At 53.2% G+C, this 26,814-nt stretch overlaps 1 protein-coding gene across 9 annotated transcripts in view; it reads right to left on the minus strand.

The window, feature by feature from the left end:
* Positions 1-473: 473 nt before the first annotated feature.
* The window catches only part of LPIN1 (lipin 1), a 123,786-nt gene continuing 97,445 nt past the window's right edge, over positions 474-26,814 (minus strand). For all 9 annotated transcript variants that reach the window (XM_051974130.1, XM_051974128.1, XM_051974129.1 and 6 more), the window contains 13 exons: positions 24,799-24,892; positions 24,074-24,264; positions 23,126-23,219; positions 22,243-22,312; positions 19,797-19,886; positions 16,557-16,636; positions 11,813-11,939; positions 8,552-8,700; positions 8,113-8,199; positions 6,527-6,679; positions 5,427-5,541; positions 4,674-4,777; positions 474-3,191 (listed from right to left, as the gene is read on the minus strand). In XM_051974130.1, coding sequence (XP_051830090.1) covers positions 3,023-3,191; positions 4,674-4,777; positions 5,427-5,541; positions 6,527-6,679; positions 8,113-8,199; positions 8,552-8,700; positions 11,813-11,939; positions 16,557-16,636; positions 19,797-19,886; positions 22,243-22,312; positions 23,126-23,219; positions 24,074-24,264; positions 24,799-24,892 — 1,523 coding nt within the window. In that variant the 3' untranslated portion in view covers positions 474-3,022. The remainder of the gene's footprint in view (positions 3,192-4,673; positions 4,778-5,426; positions 5,542-6,526; positions 6,680-8,112; positions 8,200-8,551; positions 8,701-11,812; positions 11,940-16,556; positions 16,637-19,796; positions 19,887-22,242; positions 22,313-23,125; positions 23,220-24,073; positions 24,265-24,798; positions 24,893-26,814) is intronic.

Consider the following 26,814-nt stretch of genomic DNA (forward strand, 5'->3'; position numbering starts at 1 on the left):
CTATCTATGCCAGTCCGGCAAGTCATTAACACGTCCTGCTTTTTTACAAAGTTCCTGGTTGTGCGGGCCACAGACTAGCTGGAAATCCGCTCATTTTCTGCTTAGAGAGAAACAAGCTCTTAAATGGCTGCTAAGAATCATCCTAACCGGGGGTCAAGACGTTTTTTCCCAGGAAGGGGCCATGTTCAGCATTGATGGAGGGATCACCCCCACCCACCAAAGAAAACATTCTCAGAGGATTTCTCTCCTAACAGAGGGAGACGCCTTGCAGCGTAAAACCTTTAAAACATGAGCACCTCCTCACAGAGAATGGGATACTTCCCACTGCATAATATTAAGCACAGGAACTCCTGTGTTCTAGAGGAAAATCCCTCTTCCTGGCTTCAGAGCAGCTCTCTGGCCACCGAGCCACACTGCCCCGGGGAGTAGCACCAAGAACCTTCCCCACGTGGTTTAAAAATCCAACATCCACCTCGCATCCCATCAGTCTTATTTATTGTAATACGTTTCAAAATGAAGCATGACAATGACTTGGTTTATCGCCGACATACACTGCAAACATTGGACATACAGAGATCCGGGCGCGGGGTGCCGAGGGAAAGACCCCGGGCCCATTAAGTGCGATGGCTTCGCCGACGGGACGGGCGTCGTCTTCCTCGTCTGTGACGACCGCTGTGTGGAGTTCGTGCTTCAGGTGGGAGAACCACGGACCGTGGGTGACGTGGAAACCCCGGCTCAAATCCACCCGGCCGGTGCTGTCGCGTCACGGCTTAGAGGCACGGACACACACCTGGACGTCGATTCACGTGTGAGCCGCACACACGTGTGTATGTATGGAGATGCGTGTGGGTGTATTACATGTGTGTGCATACTGTTTGTAAACACAATACACGCGCTTTTACACACATGTATGTAATGCACTATATAATATTGCAATGCATATGTGTACATATACACACTATAATACACATGTATATAATATACACATTATGTTGTAATACACATGTATACAATATACATTATATACTGTAATACACATGTATATAATATACATTATATTGTAATACACATGTATATAATATACACTATATATTGTAACACATGTATATAATATACACATTATAAACTGTAATACACATGTATATAATACACACACATTCTCCTTTTCTAAAGTGATGGACCTTGAACATTATTATTATTTTCCTAAGTGCCCCAATCTTTCGCTCGAACATTAAAACAAATACCCCATATTAATCAGCGCGCCTCCCTAGTTGACAGGGGCTCAAAGGCCACTTCCAAGAGGAGCGCCCAAAGCGCCATGCTGTTGGACGCCCCTTTAAAGGGGAGGTGCAGCTTAAACCCCCAATAAAATGACCCCTTTGGGAGAAGGGGGCTGGGAAAAACCCTTCTTGCTCCCAAGGATAATGGGTCATTTCCCATCCCCGCCCCCCAGCCCGGGCTCCAGAAGCCTCCTAGGACCCCAAGAGTGGCTAATGGAGACTCAGGCGTTGAAGTGCCCGTCTGTGTACGTGCGTTTGGTCGGTGTCTTAAGGACCCGGGTCTCCATGCAGAGCACTCCTGGTGGGGAAACGGGGGTTCTTTCTGGGAGAGAAACCACCAGAGTGGAGGATTTTCCATGGACTTTCTTTCACAGAAAGAATAAAACTTCCTTAAGCCATCTCTAATAGTGCAAGTGAAATAGGAAAGCATTCCCAGCTACCCAAGGAAAACTCTCTTTAAAAAACAAAACTAGGCAGCTCGGTCTCGTCAGCACGGCAGGCCTCCCCTCCCCGATCCCTCTTCCCCGCGAGCCAGCCGGATGAACACTGAGGCCGAGCGGCAATGGCCGCCTCCCCGCCGGGATCAAAGAGCTCCAGATCTGAAACGGGATCCGACTGGAACCGACTGTTCGTCGGGAGGCCCCAAACTGAGGGGGGAGAGGGTTTCTTAAGACAAGCCACGTCGCTGTGAAATCCTAGAGGCGATGGCTCTTTGCATAGAAAGCCGGACAATGGCTGCCCGGCTGTGACTTTTTACAATCTCATCACTATCGACGAATCCCGGACGCTTTCCGGACGAGAGAATCCAGCCGGCTCGCCGACACAACGAGGAGGAGGAGACGTAGCGAACCCCACGTACAAAACGCAGTTATAATGTTCTCCGGGGACTTCCAACAACGCGGGCTCCTCTGGACGGCGTGGGAGGACGAGCGGCCCCTCCTCTGGCATCCGTCCGGCTTGAGGCCCTTTCCCCAGGGTCTGCACAGAATGGAGCGAGCGGGGAATATTGCACGTGGGAATCCCAGCCCCGGGGCCCGGGTGTCTCGTGACCTTCGGAGGGCACGGGTAGCCGCCGCCCACACATTCCCTGGCACTAGTGGGGAGGAGCCAGAAAAATAAATGCAAACACGGCACCGTACCGCACGTACCCGAGAATCGGATTATCTTTCACAGAACACAAGCGTGAGAATTAAAATCAGGCCCAGAAAAAATGCAGACACAACCCAGAGAACTTCCTGCAGCCCAGGGCCTTTCCCAGCAGAAGGGCAGGACTCCCGGGGGCCTCCTCCGAGACAGCAAGCTCCCCTTTGGCTCAGCGAAGCCGCGTGCCATCCAGGCTGCCCTGAAACCTTGTGCGCAGGTCGCAGGACTTGCTGAATAGCCAAGGGCTGCCACAAAACCAAAACAAAACAACAAACAACCCAGCGCCTTCCGGCAAGTCAGACTTTGGCTTCGAGGCCTGCGTAGTGCAAAGACCCAGGCTGGCCCGGCAGGCGATGGCCCCGTGCCCTTGTCCCTGGACGGGGCCGACCAGCAGGGCTTTCCACCCCCAACTCTCAAAACCGGCCTTTCCTAAGTGACTCCGAGATGAAGGTTCAAGGGGAAACGGGGGAAACGGGGGGAAGCGTTTCTAATTTCTTTGGAAGCGAACGAACACAAGGCCCCGGGCCGCGGCCGAACTCTTCACAAAGCCTATCCTTTAATCGGGGGGAGCCAGTCCTTTGCGCCGATGTCCCAAGCTGTCAGTACGTGTTAGAGGAGGCCGAATGGATATCCTGGTTCTCAAAGGGGGGCAGGGGCTCTCTCCAAAAAGTGAAGTTACTGAAAGTGTCCGAGCAGGGGAAGTCCGAAGAATGGCTTCTTTTCAGTAAGGGGAAAACGTGGTCGACCACCTCGCAGAGTCTCACGTAGCTGCAAGAGAGCAGAGGGAGACCATTACGACGACGGCGGAGACGCCCACACCCTGCGGCGCTTTATGCACGGTCCCATATTGGATCCTCAGGGCGGCCCCGGAGGGAGGTGCCGTCTGACCCCCATTTCATAGAGGAGAAGGAGGCTGGGGGGAGGGGGATTCCAAATGTCGGGATGACACGTCTAGGGACATTTTGAGGCTGTTTGAGGCTGAATTTGAACTCGGGTTCTCCTGGTTCCAAATTCAGCCCCCGTAGCTGCCCTCAATTACTCAACTGATGAGAATGTTACGTGAGGTTCGGCTTCAGAACAGGGACACGGGGGTCCCAAGAACACTGGGCTCGGCTTCAAGGCGATCCGAGTTCGGATCCTACCCCCTGGCCTTTTCTAGCTAGACCACCTCAGGGAAACTCTCCACAGTATCCCCACCCGTGAAATGGGGATGACGGCTCCCTCAGGCTGAGTAAGAGTGAGCACCGCAGAGGGTTACAGCTTCAGGGGCCGGGCAGACTTCAGCCCCAACAGCGCGCTCACTGGGACCGACCACCCAGATGGACACTCCCAGCCCTGAGCGTTCCAGAGGCCGGAAGGCCTCCCCAATCACAGAGACTTCCCCATGTCTGCCTCCTCCCTCCACAGAGGAACGGAGGCTCTAGGAAGGGCAGGAGGTCACACGGTTCAGTAATTCATCCCAGAATTATTCTAAACCCCATTCACAAGAGAGCAGACACATTACATTAAGCGCTCTCCTTCCTTAATCATACTCACAATGACCTCGGAAGATAGGGTTTTCCCCCATTTATTTGGGGAGGGGAGGTTGTTGGGCTCTCCCCCATTTATCTGAGGAGGGGGTTGTGGGTTCCATGATTTCCTCACAAAAACTCCATGGACCAAACAGGAAATGCTCTGGGGGCTTTTGAAGCCTTCCCACCCTGTTCAGTCCGAAGACCCGGGGCTCCTGATTGTGCGGGCTGGCTGACGACCCCCCCCTCCTCAAGTTTCCTGCGCTCCCTTCTATCTGCAAGTTGCCTATGGATCTTCTGTCCTTGAAGAGCCCCACAGCGGGGAGCCCGCTCAGCAGCCAGCTCTCTCTGGCCTGGGACTCTCCCCACCCGCCTGACGCCAGGCCCACCGGTGCTGGTTCTGCACAAAGCAGACCGCGGCCATCCGGCCTGGCCCTGTCCGAGCTGCCCTCCTCTGGACACTCCCCCCCAGTCTGCGCCCTCCCTTGTTCAGGACCACGGCCAGCCCCCTCTGGACCCCTCCACGCCCTGGTCCGCCAAGTGATCAGACCCCCCCAGCACCAGCGTTCCAGGCTCTCCCAGCCCGGCTGAGTTCTGGCGGCACTTCAGAGACAGCTGCTCGAGCTCAGGGTCCCCAGGACACTCTGGGAAGAACCCAATATTCTCTCGGCTTAGCAGCTGTGACCAGGGAGTCCCCCCTACAACAGCCTGCCCGGGGACAGAAGGGGGCGCCACTTACGAGGAGATGTTGGTCTTGGCGTGTTCTTGGACCAGTTCTCCTTTGGGATTGACGGTAAAGATCCGGTTCAGGGTCACGCCCACTTGCTTGTACGAGTACACATCCTAAACCACGAGTTCAAGGTCAAAGGGAACCCCATTAGACAGCGAAGCAACTCCACTCTGCCTACTGGTCAGTCACCAAGCGGTCACCGGGCACCCACTCTGCCTACTGGTCAGTCACCGAGCAGTCACCGGGCACCCACTCTGCCTGCCAGTCAGTCACCAAGCGGTCACCAAGCACCCACTCTGTCAGTCGGTCACCGAGCAGTCACCGGGCACCTATTCTGTCAGTCGGTCACCGAGCAGTCACCGGGCACCCACTCTGTTAGTCGGTCACCAAGTGGTCACTGAGTACCCACTCTGTCAGTCTGTCACCAAGCGGTCACCGGGCACCCACTCTGCCTGCCAGTCAGTCACCAAGCGGTCACCGGACACCCACTCTGTCAGTCGGTCACCAAGTGGTCACTGAGTACCCACTCTGTCAGTCGGTCACCGAGCGGTCACCGGGCACCCACTCTGCCTGCCAGTCAGTCACCAAGCAGTCACCGGGCACCCACTCTGTCAGCTGGTCACCGAGTCGTTCATACAGAAAAGCCTTCCCCAGGGACCGAGTTCCGATCCCAGCCGCCCACTAAGCACCCCCCCGGCTCCGAGCCCTCCCCAAGAAGACCCTCATGATCCCAGAGCCCCCAGAGGTGACTCAGATGCTCACCGCGGGCCGGTTTCCAAAAGCAGCATAGAACGGTTCCGTGTTAGGGAGAAACAGGTTTTTGATGTCCGTCAAGCACTGCACTTTAAACTTCTCGGGCTTCTTCTCAATGACCTCTCTGGGAAGGGAACCCACAGCGAGAGCTCCTGAGCCGCCCGGTCTCCGGTCCAGCTCAGGCCACACAGAGGGGAGGGCCTCCCGGCGCCCCAGAGGCCCAGGAAGCGTGTCTGTGCACAAGCTCCGGCCCCAAACATCAGCCCTCCACCCTGACCTCCCAGGGGGCAGTTATCAGCCTCGGATCCAAGACCTCCAGTGCAATACACACTTATTAAGCTCCTACTGTGTGCCAGGCTAAAGAAGACAGAAGACAGGCCCTGTCCTCGGAGAGCTTACAACCCCTGCCAGACAGCCCCACTCCCCTCTAGGCCAATTCAAGTTAACAGAATTTTTTGTGTAGGTGGAGGCCTCCGGTATGAAATACTGCATACACAGTCAGAAATTACCGATGTCACTTGTTTGAGGTAATCATTGAGCCAGCTTAGAGACCTGGGATCAAGTTGGGACATATGAGCTTAGTGACCAAGACTAAGTCACTCCACCTCTCGTGCCCCTGCCCAGCTGCACACTGAGGACACAAGGCAAGTCCCATCCTGTCCTGGCTGCCCAGACCGCTCGGGATCCTGGACCCTCTCATTTTGTGAAGGGCCTGAGGACAATCACACACAGAAAGCCCCAGGGCGCCCGGGCACCTCTTACAGATCAGGAAACTGGGGCCCCACAGGTGAACTGGCAGGTCTCCTAAGGCCCGGGCCGGACCAAATGGAAGTCTGCCCTGTGAGCCACCAGCATCAATATCTACGAGGATGCCCTGGACTCCCAGCCCCTCCTTGCTCTACGGTGGGAAAGCTGAGCACTCTCTCCAGGCTATGAGGGCCAGCCCTTGGAGCCAGGACTCAAATACAGATCCTGGGGGGAGAGGCAGGAGGATGCTGGGAGGCAGGAGGACACTGGGAGGCCGGCGGGAGGCCGGCCTCCATTCACCCCACTGCGGGGGAGGCTCCTCACTCCCTCCAGGGACCCCCTCCGGCCAGGGGCTCGCTCACCTGTGCAAGGCGGAGAACAGGCTGCTGGGGCTGAGCAGCAGGGGGCCCTGGGGCAGCACGGTCCCCCGCTCGTTCACCCAGTGCAGGTAGCCCCTCGTCATGTCCGCCATGCCGATGGCCCTGGCCGAGCAGTAGAGGAACTTGTAGCCATTCCTGCAGAGGGAGAGACGGGGACGGTCACATCTCAGGGACAGCCGCCACGGCCCATGCCCCCGCTGTCTCTCCGGGGCTACTTCAAAGAAAAGGGACGGCAGCAGCAGAGGAGGCTTTCTCCCACAGCCTGCATCCTTCAAAATTCAGCTCTGGGAGACTCCTGGTCCTCTCCTCCCCATCGATGGGCTCCTCCCTTTACATGCTACACCTCTGCACTAACCCGCAAAAGACCCTCCCCCTGGTGGCAGGAAGTGTTCTGTAGGCTCTGTGTGTGTATACAGAAAGATGGAGGGAAGGAGGGAGAGAGAAAGGAAGGGAGGGAGAGAGAAAGAGAGACAGAGAGGGAGAGAGAGACACACAGAGGGAGGGAGAAATACATACATATTTACATATATATGTATATACGTACAAATATCTATATACTTATAGACCTATACACATGCATATATATATTTACACATAGATTCACACTTATATTACATATACACCTATAAACACGTCTATATCCATGTACACACATGTGTAGTATCTATACAAATACAGACATACACATAAATGTGTACACATACACACACACACACACTTCTTTTTATTAACTGTTTCCCAGCGATTAGTATGTTGCCTGGCACATAGTAGGTGCTTGGCACATAGTAGGTGTTTAATAAATATTAATTGGATTGCATTAGATGGCAACTTTTTGTCATGGCAAAAACCACTGGATTTGAGCCTATCGACTGGGAAATGCCTGAGCAGGATCTGGATACACCGGATACCGTTTTCCTGTCAGAAATGACCCACAGGATGGCTTCAGAAAAACTGGGAAGATTTGTCAGAACTGATGCAAGCAGAGACGGGACAGTGTACACAGTCGCAAATGCATCATGAGGACAAACGACTCGGTAAGACAAGACCGCGGCCAAAGCCACCGGCCAACCCTAATCCCGGGAGATCCCCGACGAAGCAGGCCGAAGCTGCCCCCACCTCTGCCACGAGGAGCAACGGACAGAAGCAATAGGAAGGCGCTATGGGAATGTTAGTTATTACTATTATTAAGAGACCAGGGGCAGCCAGAAGACGCAGTGGAGAGAGCATCAGCTCTGAATTCAGGAGGATCTGAGTCTCAAGACTTCCTAGCTATGTGACCTTGGACTAAACCCCAAATGCTTTGCCAAAAAAAAAAAAAAAAAAAAGACTCCACAATTTATATGTAGATAAGGCAGGAGTGTGTTTTGCTTGACCGTCCATATTTATGCCAAGGGTTTTTTTTTTTTTTAGTTTTTCTCTTTTCATTGTGGGAGAGAAAATAAATGACTATTAATTGAAAAAAATTTTTAATTTTGTTCAAAAGAGAACATACAGAGAGCATTAGCTAAGCAGTTATGTGCTGACATCAGGGAGGGAAAAAGGAAAAGGACCAACTCTTGAACACTTACTGACTGACTTTATGATACAGCTTCGCAATTCCTTGGTGAGTCCAATCCTTGCCAAGCGTGGGCAAAATATGCCCTAATGTATCGGATCTAAGAGAAGAGAAAAACAAAAGCGTCAAGGAAAAAATGAGAGGAGAATGCTGTCCAATGGGCACTCACCCTGGAAAGAGCTCCACCTCTCCAGCACAGGTCACCCAAGATCCCATCCCCTTACACCCCCAAGCTTCTAACCATAGGACTACAATGATCCAATAACATCCTGTTACAAGCGAGGAGTATCCACTGCCAAGAGTGCCCTGAGAGGGAGCAGCCAGTAGCAAGTGACTCTGAAGAGGGAGTTCCTTCGAGAAATCTCTGGGTTCAACTCCCAGGACACACCGAGAGGGATGGGCAGCCCCCGGGCCCTATCTCGGAATGCAAGCACGGGCTTTTGTGGCCGTACCGTGTAATGGTTCCGTCAATGTCAGAAATGATCACTTTGTCATCCCAGTTCCAGAGGTAGATGGTGCCTTCGCAGCGGCAGGTGCCCTGGTACTGGGTCGTGACACTGAAAACGACGTCATTGGGACCGTTCTTCAACTTTAAGCTTTTCTGAAAAACACCAAGGAAGTGTTTGTCCCCAATCAATCATTCCACAAGCATTTATTAAGGACCTACTGTGTGCCAGACATGCTTATGATCCTTAGCAAATTACTGAACTTCCATCTGCCTCAGTTTCCACGTCTGTGAAATGACGATAATAATTGCCCCTGCCTTATTCTTCTTGATAAAAAGAGCTCTCTGGGAGAACAAGGACTACATTAAGAAATGAAGGTGACAAAAAAACAAAAAGTATCCCAAAAAAATCTCCTTTTAAAAAAGCTTTTCTGAAAAACACCAGGGACGTGGTTATCCGTCCATCAATCTTCCCACAAGCATTTATTAAGGACCTACTGTATGCCAGATGTTCAAATCCTTTTCCTTATGACTCCATGATCCTCAGCAAATTACTAAACTGTCTGCTTCAGTTTCCACATCTGTGAAATGATGATAATAACTGCCCCTCCCTTATTTTTCATAATAAAAAGAGCTCTCTGGTAGAAGGAAGGATACGTTTATTAGGAAGTGATGGTGAAGTTAAAACAAAATAATCTAAAAAAAATAATCTAAAAAATAAATAAAATCTACTTTTCAAAAAGCTCTAAAGGCAAGATTTAGACAGAGAGCTGTTGTGCACAGTGATCTACAAGCCTGAAAGCAAAATATAAACAGTAACTATTACGGGAATGAAACGGTCTCTGAGGCCGAGGAAGTTTCCAAGCTCTCAACCACAGGATGAGAGACGTAAGAGCTGGAAGGGGCCTTAGAGACTGCGGTGTCCAGCTCGCCCCAGGGGGCCTTAAAGACTGCCGAGTCCAGCTTGCCCCAGGGGCCCTAGAGACTGCCGAGTCCAGCTCGCCCCAGAGACATTACAAGGCTCACCCGTGATCACGCAACAAACTCAGGCAGACTCTGAACTCTTCCTGACTAAAGTCCACTCTACCCAATCTGTTGCCTGAGGGTTAGGGTTTCACTGAGTCGGGCAGACTCCAAGGATCCCACAACCCACAGCCCCCAAGGCCACGGGCAAGAGCGCACAGAGAAAGCCCTTGGTGAAGATGGGAAATGGAGCTGTGATGGTGTGACAGGAGACGGCTGGCGTGCTGGACAGCTGTCATTATCCTATATAGTTACTTAGGTACAAAGCAGATGCGAGGGGATTGGGACAGGAAGGCGTCCACAGCTGAGGCCTTGTGGAGAAGGTGGCACCTGAAGGAAACAGAATCACTGAGAGACGGGAGAGAGGAAGGGCGACAGTCGGGCAAAGGCATGGAGGCTGCAGCTACAAAGCCACGGCTAGAACGGCCGTGTGAGGAAGCACTGGACAGAGATCAAAGCGGGCTACAAGATGAATGAGTTACCTCGGGGGACAAAGAGGGGACAGAGGGAGAGACACCAGAATTCTTCTAGTGAAGACCCCCGGGCCACTTCTACTGAGAGGGAGGCTACCCGAGAGGGAGGGGAAAGTGTTCAAGTCTCCTAGAAGGGGATTATTCCTGGATCAGGGAGGGGCTCAGACCATCTGTCCTCACAGTAAATTCCCTTCCATTGGAATTTTGACTCTGTCCTCTCTTCCTTCCTTCTCTCCCCCTCTTTTCTTCTTTCTCTCTGTCTCTGTCTCTCTGTCTGTCTCTGTCTCTCTTCTCTGTCACAGACACATACACAAACACAAACAGGTTCTTAACTTGGGGTCTATGAACTTGGCTTGCTTTTATATTTAGACAGAGAGGTAGACGCTCTCCCCAGGCTCCTGGCTGTGGCTCACACACACCACTCTGTGCCCCCCCCCCCAGTCCTCCATCTTTCTTCTTCCCATCCCCGAGGCCCGTAATGTTCCCCCTCGTCGTCTCCACTTCCTGGTTTCCCCAGCTTCCTCCAGATCCCAGCTAAAATCTCAGTCCCTCTTCATCGTGGCGTCTTCCCTCTGGTGGTTATTTCTTGTTTATCCTATATAAGGTTTGTCCAGTTTGTTTCTGGGTCTCCTCTATTTGAGGAGGAGCTCCTTGAAAGCCAGCAGGCGTTCCTGGCTACTGGCTTTCTTTGGATACCTAGTGCTTAGCACAGTGCTGGGCATACAGTTAGGGCTCAATAAATGCTTGCTGACTTCCATGGAATTGATTTCCTTTCTTGTAACCCAGTATTTTCTTTTTGCACTTAACTCCCCGCTTCTGAAAAGGGGGCTTGAGCAGGAGACTGGCAGGGGGGGAGGGGGAGATGTGTGTGCCTAAGTGTGTGTATGTGTGCACATGTGCATGAATGTGTGTGTGTAGTGCATGGTTCATTCTATGGTATGTGTGCTATATGGTGGACTGTGTCACGCTTCATGCATGTGGTACTGCATTCATACATGTGTGCATGTGTGTACATGTATTGTGGGCATCATTTGGGGCTGCATGCATATGTGTGCATTCTGTAGTGCATGTGTGCATGTGGGTCTGTGTCCGTGTGTGCATGCATTGTGAGATGTATGTGTGTGTGCATGTAAGTGCATGCATTGCTGCATGCACTGTGATGTGTGTGAGCATGCATGTGTGCATGTACATGTGTGCATGCACTGTAGGGACTGTGCATGCATGCACTGGGTCTGTGCGCATTGTGCAGTATGTGTGAATGCATTGTGAGATGTATATGTGTGTGTTGCATGTAAGTGCATGCATTGTTGCATGCACTGTGATATGTGTTGAGCATGCATGTCTGCATGTACGTGTGTGTGCATTGTATAGGATTGTGCATGCATGCATGCATGCATTGGGTCTGTGCACATTGTACAGTGTGTGTGCATGTACTGTGTGGGGCATGTGGGTCTGTGTGCATGCATTGTGAGATGAATGTTGCATGCATGTATGCATGTACATGCATTGGGTAGGGCTCTATATGTGCGTGCATGTGAGTCCATGTACATGTAGGCAGTGTATTGTGTACATGTGCGCATGCAGTGGGTCTGTGTGCATTGTATGGGGCTGTGTGCATACATGCATGTGGTCTGTGTACATGTATGCAGTGTATGCATTATGAGCTGCCTTGTGCATACGTATGTGTTACTACTGCCTGCATGTGCGTGTATGCGTGTCGCACCAAACCTACTCCTAACCCACACAGACAGGAGAAACGCAGGCAGACTCACGAGCTGGTCGGAGGTGAGGCGCAGAGTCTTCTTGTAGCTCACGTTGGACATCAGCGCGTGGAGGCTGGAGCTGGACTGCTTGGCCCCGACCGAGTCCTCGTCACTGGAGGACGTCTCATCCTTCATCCTGGAAGAGCGCAGATGCCCATGAGCCCGTGCTTCTGGCAGCGACGGCGGGGGCCCCAGCTCCAAACCAATGGGGGAGCGCGGAGCTGTCCACCCAGTGGGGCCCCGGGAGCCCTCAGCCCGTTCCCGCTCATGAGATGGCAGCGGGGGGAGCGGCGGGGCGGGGCCATCTTCCCACCATTCATCTCTCTAAAGCGGCTCCCATCACCGCCCATTAAGCAGAGAGTTTACAGCCGGTTCGTGGGCCAGGCTCTGATGGAAGGAAGCTAACACTAAACACTGAGTGGGAAGCCTTAGAGACTCACGTCACCTCAGAGAGACCTCCAAGGTCCCCAGACCAGCCTCCCACTCTAGACAGCAAAGCTCCCACCTGCCTCCCAACAACTACGGCACCTCGGAGCTCGAGGCTGCTCGAGAGGGGTCTAGATGACACAGAACAAGGAAATCCAGGATGACACGGATTCACATTCTGCCTGGGTCACTCAATCATAGCTAGCCTTCATATAGCAGGTTATGGTTTCCAAAGCCCTTAACTAACACACTTTATCTTGGTTATATCCTAAGAGATAGGGGCTGGTCGTAAGCCTGTTTTACAGATGAGGAAATTGAGGTAGTCAGAGGGTGGTGGGGGTTTTGACAGACAAAAAGAGGAGCATGAATGGGGACAGATGCAAGTGGTCACACTTGGATTCAAGAAGCCAACAAGATGGAGAAATAATAGCACAGAATCATCTGAAAAAGAGCCCATGGGATTAATGAACTTCAAGCCCAACATGGGGACATGATCAGCTTGTTTTTTTTTTTAAGATCTGCAAAGTGTTTCACGGAATAGTTTTAACTCTTATAATGCTTAAAAATCTTCCTAGGCAGATTTTTTTTTTTGATTTACAAATGAGAAAACTGAGGCTGAGAGAAGGGAAATGTTCAGTCACCTAGATAGGAAACAACTGAAAAAGGAAGGGAAGGCAGACGGGCTGACGGAGCCACCCTGGCCACCCCAGACTCCAGCGTCCCCCGAGAGGCTCCTTCTAGTCCTCCCAAGGCAGTCAGCCCGCCCTGGGCTGGCCCTCAGAGCCAGAAGCTTCTCCCGACTAAAATCTACATTTCCCCCGTCTGCTGAGAATTCCCAATGGGAGGGAGCCCAAAGGTGCCCCCGTGGCTCGTGGATCTTGCTTCTGACTGTGGAGACCCAGGTCCTCTTCACAGGCACCTCCACGGGATGGTTTTCAAGTCTGGCCCTCGAGCCTGTCAGTTTTCTCTTTTCTAGGATCGCGCTTCCACAGGTCATGTATGTGTGTGAATGTGTGCATGTATGTGAATGTGTGTGAACAGTGCTGTGTGAATGTGTATATGCGTGAATGTGTGTGAACGTGATGCGTGAGAATGTGTGGGAATGTGTGAATGCATGTATGCATGAGTATATGCACGTGTATGTGTGTGAATATAAATTGTTGCACATATAAATGTGTATAAGCATATGTGAATGTGCACATACATGTGTTGTGTCTGTGTGCAAATTGTGTGGATATGTATGTTAGTGTATGAGTGTGTGTTGGGTGAATGTGCACATATATGTCAATTGTGTGAACGGCTGTGTGTTCATGTGTATGCGCTTATATGTAAGGAGTGTGTATGTGTGGGTGTGTATATGTATTGTGTGTGCAAATGTGACTGTGTATTGCATGAGTGTGCATGTGAATGTATGTACGTGCATGTGTGCACTGCGGGGGTTCTCTCCCCGGGCAGCCCTCTCTTGCTTTTCCTTCAGAAGCCTCGGTATCGGCCGCTTGGTGCCCCACCCTCATGTCCCCTGCACATTGACATACAGAGTGACATCCCCTGGAGGGAAGAGGCCGTGTCTTGGTGTCTCCAGCTGGTGCCCCATTATTGCTTGCAGAATCAGCAACCCCGCTGGCCTGAGGCGCTTCAACTTCGGCTTGTCCGTAAGCCGAGCCCAGTCCAAGAGGCCGCCCGTCCCCACAGAATCGGGCTCTCCAGATGGCCAGAGGGACTGTCCATCCAGAGGATGTGGATGTGGCGGTGACACCATTGGAAGCAAGACGGCGACGCTGGTGGTGGGAGGGATGGATGCCTCGGGGTGCACCCTGCCTCCGGCCGCCTCCCATGCCCCCCTCAAGGCCTCAGTCTCCTCATTTCTAAAGGAGGGAGGGCGATGGTCTGGGTGACCCTGGACAGGTCCTTCTTCATCTAAACTAGACAACCCGGACTAAGCTCGGCCACTTCCTAGGTGGGCAAAGTCACTACCCTGCTCTGGTCCTTAGTTTCCCCCACCTGCAAAATGAGAGGGTCCGATCAGATGACCCCCCAGTTACTTCCCAGCTCCCACATTTTGCAGGACCACGGGAATTGGGTCTGTGCCCTTGCTTCACACAGGAACTACTTATTTATATAAATGTAAAGAGTGTGTGTGTGTGTGTGTGTGTGTGTGTGTGTGTGTAAATGTATATAAAGAGGTGGCTTTCTCAACATCTGGATACTATTTATCATATTCCATACACAAAAGGTGATTAATAAATATTTCTTGGCTGAATTGCATCATTGCCCAGAAACTCTCTGAGATACCTTTAAGCCATAAGATCCCATGAAGATCACTCACTCACTCAATAGGCATTCATTAAACACTTACTGTATACCAAGTTGGTCCCCCCTCGGGAAGAATCCTGCTGTGTGCAAATCTCTGGGCTCAGATTTCACATCTGACAGCAGCTAAGTTAGAACTTGTCACGGTGCACATTTTCCTGGCATTTTAATTTATTTGGACGGTGATGAGCTGTTTGCTCAATTATAGGACTTCAGGGGGTGTTCTGTCAGTCAAGCCAGGCAATTAGGGGAAGCCTCCGACACCTCTTTTAATCTGCTACGTGAACCTGTCATTTCTTCAGGAGACGAGGATCCAGGAGCAGCTGCATTAAGCGCAAAGCTTTTAAATGCCCCCTCCCCCTGCCCTATTAATGAACAGACCGCCAACTTGTAACTTGTTTCCAAAACAGCATCAACTCCCGTCTTCACCGAGAGGAGTGAAGGCTCGAATGATCCCAAATGGCAGACGGATACAGGAGTCCTTGAACGGGCTTTGGAATGGATTTCCAAGAAGCTCACAATCCCCAAGCTTGGAAGCAGTGGCTCCTGCCCATCCTGAACACGCGTCCCCATGACAGCGACCAAGTCACCTGCACCACTCCCCAGGCCATCCGTGCCACTCCAGGCCACCTGTGCTACTTCCCAGGCCCCCAGGCCGCCTGCACCACTCCCTGGGCCACCCGCGCCACTCCGGGCCACCCACGTCATTTTAGGACGCCTGCACCACTCCAGGCAGCCCGCACCACTCTGGGCAGCCCGCACCACTCCGGGCAGCCCGCACCACTCCGGGCAGCCCGCACCATTCCTGCCAACTTTTCTATCACTTTCACTCTCAGGAGCCAAGCGCCTCCCTCTGAGCCGACTGCCCTCTGATCCCTTCTCACCAAGGGGCTTCTCCTTGCCATTATCCCAAAGAAGGTCCCGCTCATTGCCCTCAGGCAGCATCAGCCCCACCTCCCACACAAACCAATGGAACCACGACAGCCAGATACACTGACACTGACACACACGGCTTTTACCACCACATTGAAGCAATTTTCAGACTTTCCTGTCTCTCCTTCCTGACTCTCTCTGTTACCAAGTTCGTACCTCTACTCCCTTCAAGCTGTATTCGAATCCTATCTCAGACACTTTCTACCTCTACAAATCTCAGCTTCCTCATCTGTAAGATGGGCGATGTACACAGCACCTACACCAAGCAAGGTTATCCTTAAGATGCACTGACCCCCCCCAGAAACTTGCCAAGCATCATAGTCCTTATCTCCCACTGCACAGAGGACAATGAATGCCGGAGCCTGAGCTGGGTCATGCTGGGCCAGTCACTCGGTATTCTCAAATGTAAAATGGGGATAAGAGCACCTCCCTCGCAGAGTTATTTTTGTAGAATGGTACCTGGCACATAGTAAGCGCTATATAAATTCAGCTGCTGCTGTTGTTACAGCTCCCTGTACACATGCCACATCTTCTATTAGTCTAGGAGTTCCATAATGCAAGGATCACGTCTCACATAGACTGTTTCACATGTACACACAGTCTCAGGGCTAACCACAGGGCAATGTAGATATAGAGATATAGGTATACACACATATACATGTGTCATATATTATAAATACATGTTTTATCTGTTATATAGTAGATAATTAAACAGATGTGTGGCATGAATAGATAAATGAATACATTGTCAATTTCAACAAATTAATCAATTTCAAATTATCAATATCAATTAATCCTCATCCTACTTCTGACATAGACAAGAAAAGGTTTTTAAAACCTTTTTAAAACAATTTTCTAAAAAATGATGCACCAAAGAGGAGAAAAATTCTTCCAAATCATACGAGTACTAAGTGGCACTGGGAAAATACGCAATTGTGTGACCTCCCTTTGACAGACAGATTATTTGGTCCCCTCTATTTAGGGGTGCGGTCAGCTCCCAGAAAAGGACTGTCCTCGTTAGTGCCTGCGCTGGTGAAGGCCCAGCCCACCCACTGCTTGCCACCCCAAGTTAGTCGGGACATACCTGCTCCCGATGCTGAGCTTGGACGGCTGTTCCCCAATGATGATGCCCTTTCCGGACAAGCACTGCTCCGGCTTGCTTTCCTAGCAGAAGGGGAGAAGCGAGAGAGAAAGTATATCAGCCCAAGGGCAGCCCATCGGTACGAGACAAGACAAAGAAGCTTCCAAAATGACACCGTGAGGCGAGCAGAACCAGGATCTGGCTCACCATACGTGTTACATACAAGTTAGCGAACATCATCGTGATGATTATTTACAGTCAGAATGAGCATGTAGCCCAGTGCCTGGCACACAGTAGGTGTTTAATCCATCTTTCCTTCCTTCCTCTGAAAGGAAGTCATATGACGTGGCGTATCTGGGTATTCACAAACTCAACCTAGGATCAGCCATCTCTCTTTTGGGCCAACTGGGGGCTCACAGACACCCCAGACATCCTTTCTCAAATCACCACTTAGATAAGCAGCTGTCCTCCTGCAGGGGCCCCATGTCCTCACCTCCCACTCACTTGGGACGCCACGGCTCTCCCCGGGTTACCACCGATTCCTTCACAATTTAAGCCAACGCCCCTTCTGGGGCTTGTTGTTACACCCCCTGCATGCTGCTTCTCCTGGCTCTCCATCCATGGCTGTCTATACCCCCATCCACTGCTCTGGCTTAAAGCCTTGGCACCCCCCAAAGCTTTGGGGTTATTCCCTTTAAATCCCTCTCTTTTCTGCCTTTTCAAAAGTCCTCAGAGGCTCCCTGCTGTCTCTCTCCCGGCCAATCGGTCCCCACGGACTTCTCCACACATCCTGCTCCCCATCATGTTCCCTCCCTGGGCTTTGGAATAGACTGCCCTGCATGCAGAGAACTCCCCTCCTCACAGCTACTTCTTAGTCTCTTTCTGGGCTCAGCTCTGGTGTTCCCTCCCAAAGTTAACCTTTCCTGATCCTCCTTCCTCCTCTGCATGGCTCTTCCTCCTTGAAACCATCTTTTTTTTAATTTATAGACACATTCGTGTTGGATTTCCCAGCAATAGAACGTAGTCTAGTGGGAGTAGAAGCAGTACTGGATCCCCAGTGACTAGCACAGAGCCTTGTCTATTCTAAGTGCTTAAAAGATATTGAGTGAGTCTAAGGGGATAGGTAGTGAGCTTCCTGTCACCAGAGGTCTTCAAGCAGGGGCTTTATGATGACTTGCCAAGGATATTATAAGTAGGGCTGGACTAGACCACTGTACCAGGGCACAGGAAGGGCAGAAACACAATTTGCAAACTCTGAACTGTAAAGAAATGGAAGTTACTCATCAGCCAATCAATGAACATTTATTAAGCACCTACTATGTGCTAGACCCTGCTAAGCACTGGAGCTACAAAAAAAGACAAAAATCAGTCCCTAAGAGTTTCCAGTTTAAGGGGGGAGAAATTACTGTTCTTGTCTCTCCTCTAAAGACCTTTCTAGGATACTTCAAAACTAGGCCAGGAACGCCCAAGCCCAAGATTTTCAGCAAAGCACTGAAGGATGATTCTCCCCTCCTTATGGGAGTGGAGAGAGAGAGAAAAAGACGGAGTGGTAGTCCACTTAGCATGGTGCCTAGTATACAGTAGGCACTTAATAATTGCATATTAACTGACTAGAAGTAGCAAGAGACAAAGAAAAGCAGATGGGAGCGAGCCCTTGATCACTAATGAAGCCTGGTCAGCATAGGAGTGCCTCTCTCTGATGGAGTGCCAGAGCTCTGTCCTTGTCCCCGGGGCTGCTGAACAGTCTTCCCCGGTTCCTTGGCTACAGACCCAGACAGAAGGCTTTTCAGATCTGATCCTTCAGTGCTAGCTAACATCCCAGACGACAGGGTTAGGGGGAAAAACAAAAGGCTTACTCTGGGTAAACCATGGCTCAAATTAAAGAAGAAAAATATAAAATCCTGAGTTTTGATTCCCAAAATCAGCTGCAGAAGTACAGCGGGGAGGAGGCAGTTTATCTGAAAAAGAGCTGGAGGTTTTTAATGGACCACATGCTCAACACAAGCTTCTTCTCTGATACGCCGGCCTCCAAAGCCCCCAAGACCATTAGCTGCCCTGCAACGGACTCAGATCCAACATGGCAGCTCCCATCCCTGAGCCTGGCTGATCCCTTGCCTGTAGGGAACACACTGCCTCCTCACAACTGTACCTTAGCATCCCTCATTTCCTTCCAGACTCATTTCCTACAGGCGGCCTTTCTGGAGCCTCTCTAGCCCCCCTCCAAAATATTACCTTGAATTCATTTCTTATAAACTCTGCCTTACTTAGAGACAAATCATCTCTTTAATTAGAATGGAGACTCCCTAAAGGCAGGATCTGCTGTATCCCCAGCACTTAGCCCAGGGTCCAGCACACAGTAGGTGCTTACTGAGTACTTGCTGATGAGGTCTCTGGCCTGGCCAGAGCAGGCCCAAATAGTTCTGTTCAGAGCCGAGTGTTACATTTTGGGATGTTTGTTTGCAAGTTGGAGGCTGCCCAGAGAGAAGCAAGACCTGAACACTTTGGCATAGAAGGGTCACCCCAGACACAGTATGGCACATCATGCCCTCTTCCAACACTGGCAAGCCAATCCAGGCTTAGGGACGTGTTTTATGTGAGATGAGAGCCAAGACCTTCGCCAACGTCAGTAAGTTGTTAGCTGTCAAAATATGGTGGGGAAAGATATGTGTGCCCACTTCTACCGAAGTGTGGGAGGTCCCCCTAGCTGAACCAAGACATCTCCAATGAAACATCTGTTCCAGGAACATAGCGCTTAGGCCCATGAATATTCTGGAAGGGCGGAGGGGCTCCAACAATCATAAAAAAAATAGTAGCAATGATGCAGATCACAGGCAGGACATGTTACGGTACATGTGCCCAACACTTTACACGGCTTGTCTTCTTTCAGTCTCCTGACAACCCCCCAGAGCACTTCCCCACTGGACATATGAGGTAAATGAGGCTCAGTGGGAATCAGCTAAATTTCCCAGAGTCACACAGATGGCTTTCTGGGTGAGTGAATGCTCCATGCCAGCCTATGTATGACCCTACTCATAGAACTTAGAACTTCGCAGAACTTTGGGACAAATTCTACTTCAGTATCTCTGGCCTAAGAAAGTGACTGAATTGACTGAATTCATCTCTCTGGGTCTCAGTTTCCTCGGAATTGAACCAGAAGGTTATTTTTGCCCATACACACTCTGCCAAAGGGTTCCACATCCCTTCCCCTGGGAGCCAGCACCAGATTTTTCCATCTCCATTTACCTCTTTGACCGTGTTCCGTCCTCTCCATGAGAACCACCATCTTCCTCCCTTCCGAGGCATCTTGTCCCTCACAATGGACTCCACTGTGGCCTGTTGCAAATGGATGGAACATAAATAACAGAACCAAAAGGGAAGGACGGAGCGTTCCATGCAAACCGAAAAAACATGCGGGTGACGTGATGGAAAGCAAAGGAACTGGACGTACAGGCTGGGAGCTGTAAATCTTAGAAAAGCAAAGCTTAATGGTGTCCAGAATTATATGAAGGTAGCTTAAGCATGAATACTTAAGAAGATGTTAAAGGAAGAACGAAAAACAAAAACACAAAAGAGGGGGGGAAAGACCAACAAAGAAAATATTAGAAACCACGAGCAATTAGTAAGCAGGGTAGCTTGTAAATGAGTAGTCAGAGGCTTTGAGGGTAAACCACCTGCTTGCAACAACAAGGTAGGAGAGTTAGGAAAAGCATCACTCGTCCAGTTTACAGAGTGGGGAAACCGAGACCCCATAAAGTGAAGCCAAATAAGTGCCCGAGCTTCACGGCTAATCAGTATGAGAGCCCGGCAGGGACCAGAATCCCCACACCCCAGGAGGAGGCGCCTTTGAGTGCAAATGTTCTTTTCAAAAAGACTTTTGGCCAAGGAAATCAAGAGGAATTGGGCAGAAAGTATGGGATGGAGAATTGTTTCAAGTGATACAAAGAGGCACGGATAATACTTGTTCCTTTCATAATAAAATTGTTCATCCCAATTTTGAATCTGAAACAGATACAATCGACTTCAACCTTACACTTATATTCAATTCAAGGTTCAGGAAGCAAGAAAGCTCTCTGAGGACCTGCTGCTTGGTCTCTGGCCCTGGAAAGGCCTGCCTCAAGGAGCTTACAATCCAGTAGGCAAGTGTTGGATTTAAGGCAAGAACCATAAATGATGGGATCTACGCAGACGTGACATAGTGTGATCCCAACAGTTTAACAAGAGGAGGGAGGGCATCTCAGGCATGAGACACACACGGGGCAAATGTGTGGAGGTGGGAAGGGACAATGAGAAAGGGTCTCAAAGGACGGGAAATGGCTGGAAGTAACATGAGGTGAGGCCGAAAAGGTATTTTGGAGCCAAACTAGGGAGTGATCATTTTATCCAAGCCACAGAAAGACAATGAATCAAAAGGAAATTCTGTTTATTCTGACGGAATGAATATTTAATATGTGATTAAATATTCATCCCTGATTTCCTGATTCCTTTCTAACAATCAAATACTTCCACATAAACACCTGGAAGATATTTCCACTCTCAAGTAAGTGGTCTAACTCTCTGGGGTTCCAGAGACACATGCAGGGGAGAGACGCTGGTCAATATTACAGGGAGAGAAAGACAGAAACCAAGATAGAAAGGGAAGGAGAAAAAGAGATAGAGAGACAGAAACAGGGAAACAAAGAGACAGAGAGAGGCACAGAGAGAAAAAAAGAGTCACAGAGAGACAAAGACCGAGATAGAAAGAGGGAAGGAGAAAAAGAAACAGACAGAAACAGAGAGACAGAAAGACAGACAGAGAGACAGAGACAGAGACAAAGACAAAGACAGGTAGAGACAGAAACAGAAAAAGAGAAGGGGAGAGGCCAGCAATGATACAAAGAGAGAGAGAGAGAGAGAGAGAGAGAGAGAGAGAGAGACTAAAACAAGATTTTTTGTTGGCCTCATGGGATTCTTGATGCTCTATTTCTGTGTGTTAGGGGAGGGGTGAGTTTCCTTTTTGCCTTTGTTTCCCCCAAGCCCAGCACTCTGCCCAGTATACAGCAGGTACTTAATAAATATTTGTTGGATCCAAGAGAAGGCTCACCTCACTCGCTAGGCCCTCCAGGAGGCCTTCCTAACCTTCTTAACTTTTCTACCTTCTCCTTCGCAACATAATGCATTTATCTGCCTAATCTATCTTCTGAACTGTGTTTATTAACCACCTACTGTATGCCAACCCAGTGCTAAGCTCTGGAAATATAAAGGAGGAAAAGGTGCCTTGAGCTCTGATGGAGACAATCACCAGCAGGCGGCACCTGTGAGAGCAGGGTGGCTCTGGACACAGACGCCACAGGGCCAGGGGGGATGGCTCCAGGCCTCCTGCCAGAGGCTGTGCTCAGCCTCCTCAGAGGGGAAGTGGGGAGAGAGCCACTGGAGATTAAGGGTCACAGAGGGCGGGGCTGCTGCTTTGGAGGGCAAGGAAAGCCCAACGCAATCCTTTACATGGGTAACCTCTCCACACACAGAACATAAGTTCTCTGAAGGCCGGGAGGCCGCCCTTGGGCCTCGCCAAGCTCTGGCCTCCTTCTGCTTCCTATCCACTGAAAGGTTTGGGTGAAGGGGGGAAGTGAACTCCCCGCCCACCCCGCAGTGTCCCCCAGCCCAGTCCAGGGGCTACCTCCCCAAGCCTCCCCAGGTTCATGCTGAGGCTCACCTTTGGCAAAGGTTTCTGGAAGGCCTGCATGGCCAGCAGGAGAGGGGCTGCTGTGGTCCAGTTGTAGTATCTGAGGCAGAGAAAATGGGCGACAGTGAGACCCCTCAATGCCAGAGGCCTAGAGCCCCCCGTGTTAGTGCCTTGCCTTTGAAATGCCTCTCATTTACCCTGGAGAAGGGAGGAAGGGAGGAGAGGGGAGGAGGAAGGAAGGGGACCGAAGGAGATCTATGTAGATAGATTGCCTTCCTATTTTAAGGACTGCTGTATTGTGTACAATAGGCAGTTAATAAATCCTTTCTTTCTGGTACACAGTAGGTGCCTAATAAATGCTTGTTGTTTAATTGGTGGCCAGCAGCCCCAAAACAGGCGCCAGCCAGACCTGGCATTCAGACAGCCAAGTACTGAACACAGTCTTGTCCAGTGAGTGATGGAAGCCCCAGCCAGTCCGCATGACCTTTTAGGAAAGGGGAGAAGCCCCGGCCCAGGTCAGATCTGCCGGCCCCCTCCCCCTCAGGCGTTCTAGGGGACCCCACGGGACATGAGGCGCCTCTATTCCAAGTGCGCCGGGCCTGTGACCCTGCTTCAGACCCTTAATCACAAGCTGCTCTCCAGCCTGGCACAAGAGCGAGGACCTCAGAGCGGGGCGAGCCTGGGAAGCTCAGCCTGCAGCCCCCGCTCAGTCCAGGACATCCTCCAAGAGAGTGGGGGGCACGGAGAAGCCACCCCAGCAGCTGCCTGGGCCACCCACAGGCCATGACGTGCCCCAAGGAAAAGCCGTTGCCCAGCACGGAGGGTCCCAAACCCCACGCGAGGAAGGTGCTGGGCCAGATGGGGACCCCAGAGGTCTGCGGGGCCGCCCCCACCCTCGTCCGCGGGAACTCACTTGCTCCCGATCTTCACCACCAAGTTGGGGTCATCGATGATGGCGGGGTTGTCCACAAACTGCTGATAGGACACTTCTTGTTCTAAGAACTCATCTGTAGCCGCCACGGGGGCCGGGGAGGAAGAAAGGGCGCGTTACTCAGGGACCCCATCGGTGAGACCCCCGTCCCTCGCTGCTGCCACTCGGGGCTCACGGCAAGGCCTCCCAACCAGGGTGGCCCGGGCATCCAAGGAGGCGTTAATCAGCCAAGGCTGCCCCCTGGGGGCCGGTGCCACTGCCCCAGAAGGGGGGGGTAGATATGCCTGGGGCCAAGGGGACCTCCGAGGGGCTTAGCCCGCCCTGTCCTTTCAGACACGAGCTGTGCTCCCAATCCTCACGTCCCACGCTGGCTGTTATACATTAGGGAAACTGAGGCACAGAACCAGGGAGGGAGGAGCAGGCCCAGGCAGCATTCAAACCCGGAACGGCCCAGCACCAGCACGGGGACCTCCCCATCAGTGCGGGTCGTGTCCAGGCTGCAGCTCAGCCCCAGGTCACTGGGTGCCCGCTGGGAGGCTGCTGTCTGGGTCTCTCTCTCTCCCAAAACGGTCAGGGACCTCAGCAGCTCCATCCTATCTGAAACTCTCCAGGCCCCGCCCCTAGGAGGCCCCCCCACCCCAATTTATTTTGCTGGCAGGAGGCAAGTTTCTTCTGACAGTGAGCCCCAATGAACCCCAATAACCCTTGGGGCCCGGCTCCACCCCTCCCCCGCCCCTCCCTCTCCTGCTCCCCCAGCACCACCCCCACCACCCCACAACCCCCCCCCCTCAGGCCTAGCCTGTCCTCAGGCCCCGCCCCTCCCCAGGCTCCAGCGCCTGGAGCCAGCTCGCAGCCACAGCCTCCGCAGTTCCCGCCGGCGGCCAGCAGAGGGCGGCCCGAGCCCAGACGAGCCCCCGCGCCGGCCCTCACCCGTGGTGATCTCCTTGCTCTCGCTGAGCCCCCCGCAGAGCGAGATGGCGATGGAGGGCAGCTCCCGGGGGCCGTCCGAGGTGCTCTCCACGCCGCTGTCCGCGCCCGAGCTGCCCACCGACTGGGGGGACTGGCTGGCCGAGCGCAGCCCGCCCTCGCTGCAGCTCTTGCCCATGCCGCTGCCGTCGCCGCTAGGGGACGAGAAGGGCCGGCCGGCCGTGAGGTCGCGGGTCCCTGCCCCGCCGGGGGAGGCCGCCCCCTCCCCCCAGCGCGGCTCCCCGCCCCCATCAGGGAGGTCTCTCCTGCTCCCCCTCCCCCCCCAAAGCCCGGCTCGTCAGTCCCCTGCACCCCGCTCTCCTCCCCCGCCCCGGGCCGGCTCCCGCACTGTGCGCCTGGCTCCCCCTCCCCACCCCCGCCTCAGCGTCCCCAGCCGCGGGACCAGCGCAACAGCTGCGGAGTCCCGGATGCCTTCCCAGGACCACCGGTATTGAAATGGGCCTCAGAGGCTCTGGGTTCAAACCCAGCCATTCAAAGTTCCATCCCCGGGGGCAGGAGCCCCTTCCCCCCCCCCCCCCGGGCCGCCCAGCCCGTTGGTAAGAGGTGCTCGGTCGGGAGCCTCGAGAAAAAGTGGGGGCTGGGAGACAGGATTCCCGCAAAGACTTGGGGGAGGGGAAGAGGTTGGCCAGCCCCTCCCCCAGTCTCAGCCCGGGGCCATCGGGGCTTACTTTTTAGGGAAATAGAGGGCGGCCACTTCGGGGTCCATGTCGGGCAGGTCGTCCAGGTAGACGCCATCGGCCCCCAGGTGTCTGCTCCTCTTGTCTGAAAGCGCAAGGCAAGTGGGGGGTCGGGGCGGCCCCCACGAGTTCAGCCCCCCCCCAACATCAGGGCTGCCCCCAGGAGATCAGTGACCCTTAGAAGTTCAGGGGCCCCCCAGGTCAGACCCAGAGGCTTTCTGGATGCTACTTGGCCACAGCCTCTGATTATTTGCTGCCCCTGCCAGGGCTGCCCACCACCCCCAATCGCAGCCGGGCGCCCCCTGCTGACTGTCCCAGCAGCCAGCGCCCACAGGAGGTGCTTAATTAATGCATGCTGGCTGACCAACACAGGTAGAGCAGTGCAGCAGGCAGGGCCCCAGGGCCAACACAATCCCCACCAGGCTCTTAAATGGGGCCGCCCCCCCAGTCCTGCCCCCCCCCCCGTCGCGGGTACCCACAACACTTGCTCTGCAGCCCAAGCCAGGCCCCGGGTTCCAATTCCTCCTGACACTGTGGGGTCCCTGAGTTTTTCATGGCATACACCCATTTCACAACTAGGGAAACCGAGGCTCAGAGAGCTGCGGGCTCCACAGGATCTCCATCCTCCCCAGTCCCAGACCAGCTCCCTGGCCTCTCTCGGAAACACTAACTGCAGCCCAACCTCCACAGCTGGCCAGCCCGGCTTTGTGGGGGCCCATGGCAAGGGGTCATGGTCCAAAAGCATAGCCTTGGGCTGCAACCCCTGTGCCGAGCCTCATTTTGTCCATCTCAGTCTACCCAACATTAAACGACCAGCTCCCCAAGGCAGGTCCTGGGCAGTATCTGAGCCAAGCCAGAGGCCAGGAGCTAAGTGGGAGCTCTCGGAGATCAGGATGGGGAAGGGGGGCACCCTGGCCATGAGCAACCCCTGGAGGGTCAAAGGTTCCCAGACTGGGGTGGGCCGGCAGTCAAGGTTAAGTGATTTGGCCAGGATCACGTGGCTAAGGCCACATTTGAACTTGGGTCCGTGACCCCAGGCCCTCACTGCCCCAGAGGGGGCAGGGAGGTGAGAGGTCATCTAAGTCACCTGTTCTGCCATCTCAAAGCCCTGAATTTCTGCCCACCCTCATAGCTCTGTGACCTGGAACATCCCCCGTCGTGTTCCTCACCTGTTATCTGGGCTTAACGCTGGGGACCTGGCCAGGGTTCAAATCCCCCTCCCTGGGCTTCCATGACCCCTGAGGGTCCCTTCCCAACCTGGCTCTGGTTTGCTTTCCAAATCCCCATCCAGTCAGAAATCCAATTGGGGTGCAGCCTTGTCGGCCCTTGGGGCCCACGGCTGAGCTTATGGGCCCAGACCCCGAGGACCAGGCTCCCCAGAAAGCAGAGGCTGCGAGGGCAAGGCTGCAGACACCCCGCGAAGGAAAGGGGGATGGAGAGAGACTCCTGTTTCCCCATGCAGCTGGGAAGGCCAGCCTCCCCGCCTCCGTCAGACCCATTGAGCAGATGCAGAAACCAATCAAGAGAGGACCAGAGGCTTTCCAGCCCCATCTTCTATCTAGCACCTGGCCTCCCTGCCTCACCCGCTAGCTCCTGTCGGCGCCCCCAACAACTCCCTGCCTCTCCCCGGGCTCTGGTTGGCTCCCCGGGGCCTCCCTGCCTCTCCCCGGCTCTGGTTGGCTCCCCGGGGCCTCCTGCCTCTCCCCTGGCTCTGGTTGGCTCCCCGGGGCCTCCCTGCCTCTCCCCGGCTCTGGTTGGCTCCCCTGGGCCTCCCTGCCTCTCCCCTGGCTCTGGTTGGCCCCCTGGGACGTTCCTGCCTCTGACTGGCTCCTGGGGGCCTCCTTGTCTCTCCCCTGGCTCTCCCCTGGCTCTGGTTGGCTCCCCGGGGCCTCCCTGGCTCTCCCCTGGCTCTGGTTGGCTCCCCGGGGCCTCCCTGCCTCTCCCCTGGCTCTGGTTGGCTCCCCGGGGCCTCCCTGCCTCTCCCCTGGCTCTGGTTGGCTCCCCGGG

The sequence above is a fragment of the Antechinus flavipes genome, chromosome 2, assembly GCF_016432865.1.
Source record: "Antechinus flavipes isolate AdamAnt ecotype Samford, QLD, Australia chromosome 2, AdamAnt_v2, whole genome shotgun sequence".
Classification (NCBI taxonomy): domain Eukaryota; kingdom Metazoa; phylum Chordata; class Mammalia; order Dasyuromorphia; family Dasyuridae; genus Antechinus; species Antechinus flavipes.